Raw genomic sequence first — 1380 nt, forward strand, 5'->3', positions numbered from 1 at the left:
GAAAACTATTACACTAAAAAAATGAATAAATTAATTTCAAACAATTCCTATCACCAGAGTTCCCTTCCGCACACATCAGTCACCTTCCTTACCTCATCATCATGGATGTCCTTCAGCGTGTAGGAGAGGACAGTGATGCCCATGTTGATAAGGTCACTGGATGCCACCTCGAAGACGTTCTGGTTGAACTTCTTACGATCCTTGTAGATCTCCTGCGGGAATGGAGGCACCGACATATACCAAAATTTCTTTCTGACGTTTTGTGGATTTATTTGCACTCTGAATCATGAAGCTACCTAGCTTCTGTATCTATCACAATTGAATAAAAGTTTACCTCCAATATGCCTTACATTATCATAGTGCTGAATACTATGATAAATCCTAAAAAAATTAAGTTCATCCTCTCGCTACAAGTTTTGTCAACTTTTTTTTTTTTTTTTAATGAGAAGTCCCAAGGAGGAGGGTTTCAAGCCATTCATTCCCTCCTTTCCCATACATTTCTATCTACCTCTTACCTTGGATGTAGAGAATACAAATCTCTATGGTAGAGGGTGGGATATCCGGGGATGATTTGCCATGCATGCAATGTGCAATGACGTCATCCAAGATGGTATGATGCAACCACACACTTCCTACTGACTTTTGACATTCAAAGAGGAGGATATGATGCAATAGAGGGGCGAGGAGCAAAAAAAGAAGGGATTATGCCCTCATTTAAGGTCAAAATAAGGGTATTATAATCAACAGGGTACAAATGCTACTCAACCAACTTCCATCCCATCTTCCCGCTAGCAGATGGAATAAGGTAATTTTCATCGCTACAAGAAGAAAACACCTGTTGAAAAACATGAGAAAACTTCCAACATTAAAATCATTATCTCAAATGCTACAAATCACAGATAAGTCTAAAGGATCAACTACAATCTAAATCTGATACTTAGTCTAAAGCCAGAATCATTACATCACTTATTTTACCAAAGCTATGTTCATTAACCCACTCACAATAGGAACTAATGGCGATATACTGAGGCACGTGCAGGGCAACGTGCAGAATCAGTCCCTGAAGGGAAATATGAAAAGCATGGGATACATAAATATACCCTGCTCTTTATACTCTTGGCTGCTGCTTAAACAACTGTTTGGCTAATGAGGCTAAAAAGAGGCAGTAAGACTATTTGGAGGAACTATTTCTCCTCATGATCATAGCTAAACACATGAACAACTGTTTAGCACACACAAAAGTAGAGAGTAGGTTCAACCACTGATGATGTGATGGGATATCATCCCAGCGTGAGTGACAGTATAGTCATGATGTGATATGATGTAATGCTTTGTGAGTGGGTTAAAAATAAATGAAAAAAGATATATTTTCAATAATCT

At 38.3% G+C, this 1380-nt stretch overlaps 1 protein-coding gene across 2 annotated transcripts in view; it reads right to left on the reverse strand.

Moving 5' to 3' along the window:
* Nucleotides 1–1380, reverse strand: part of LOC119586275 (flotillin-1-like) — a gene marked incomplete in the record, with an annotated part of 96064 nt that overhangs the window by 47599 nt on the left and 47085 nt on the right. For both annotated transcript variants that reach the window (XM_037934981.1, XM_037934980.1), the window contains 1 exon segment: nt 93–212. In XM_037934981.1, the coding sequence (XP_037790909.1) occupies nt 93–212 (120 nt within the window).

This window comes from Penaeus monodon, chromosome 21, assembly GCF_015228065.2.
Source record: "Penaeus monodon isolate SGIC_2016 chromosome 21, NSTDA_Pmon_1, whole genome shotgun sequence".
NCBI classification, from domain to species: domain Eukaryota; kingdom Metazoa; phylum Arthropoda; class Malacostraca; order Decapoda; family Penaeidae; genus Penaeus; species Penaeus monodon.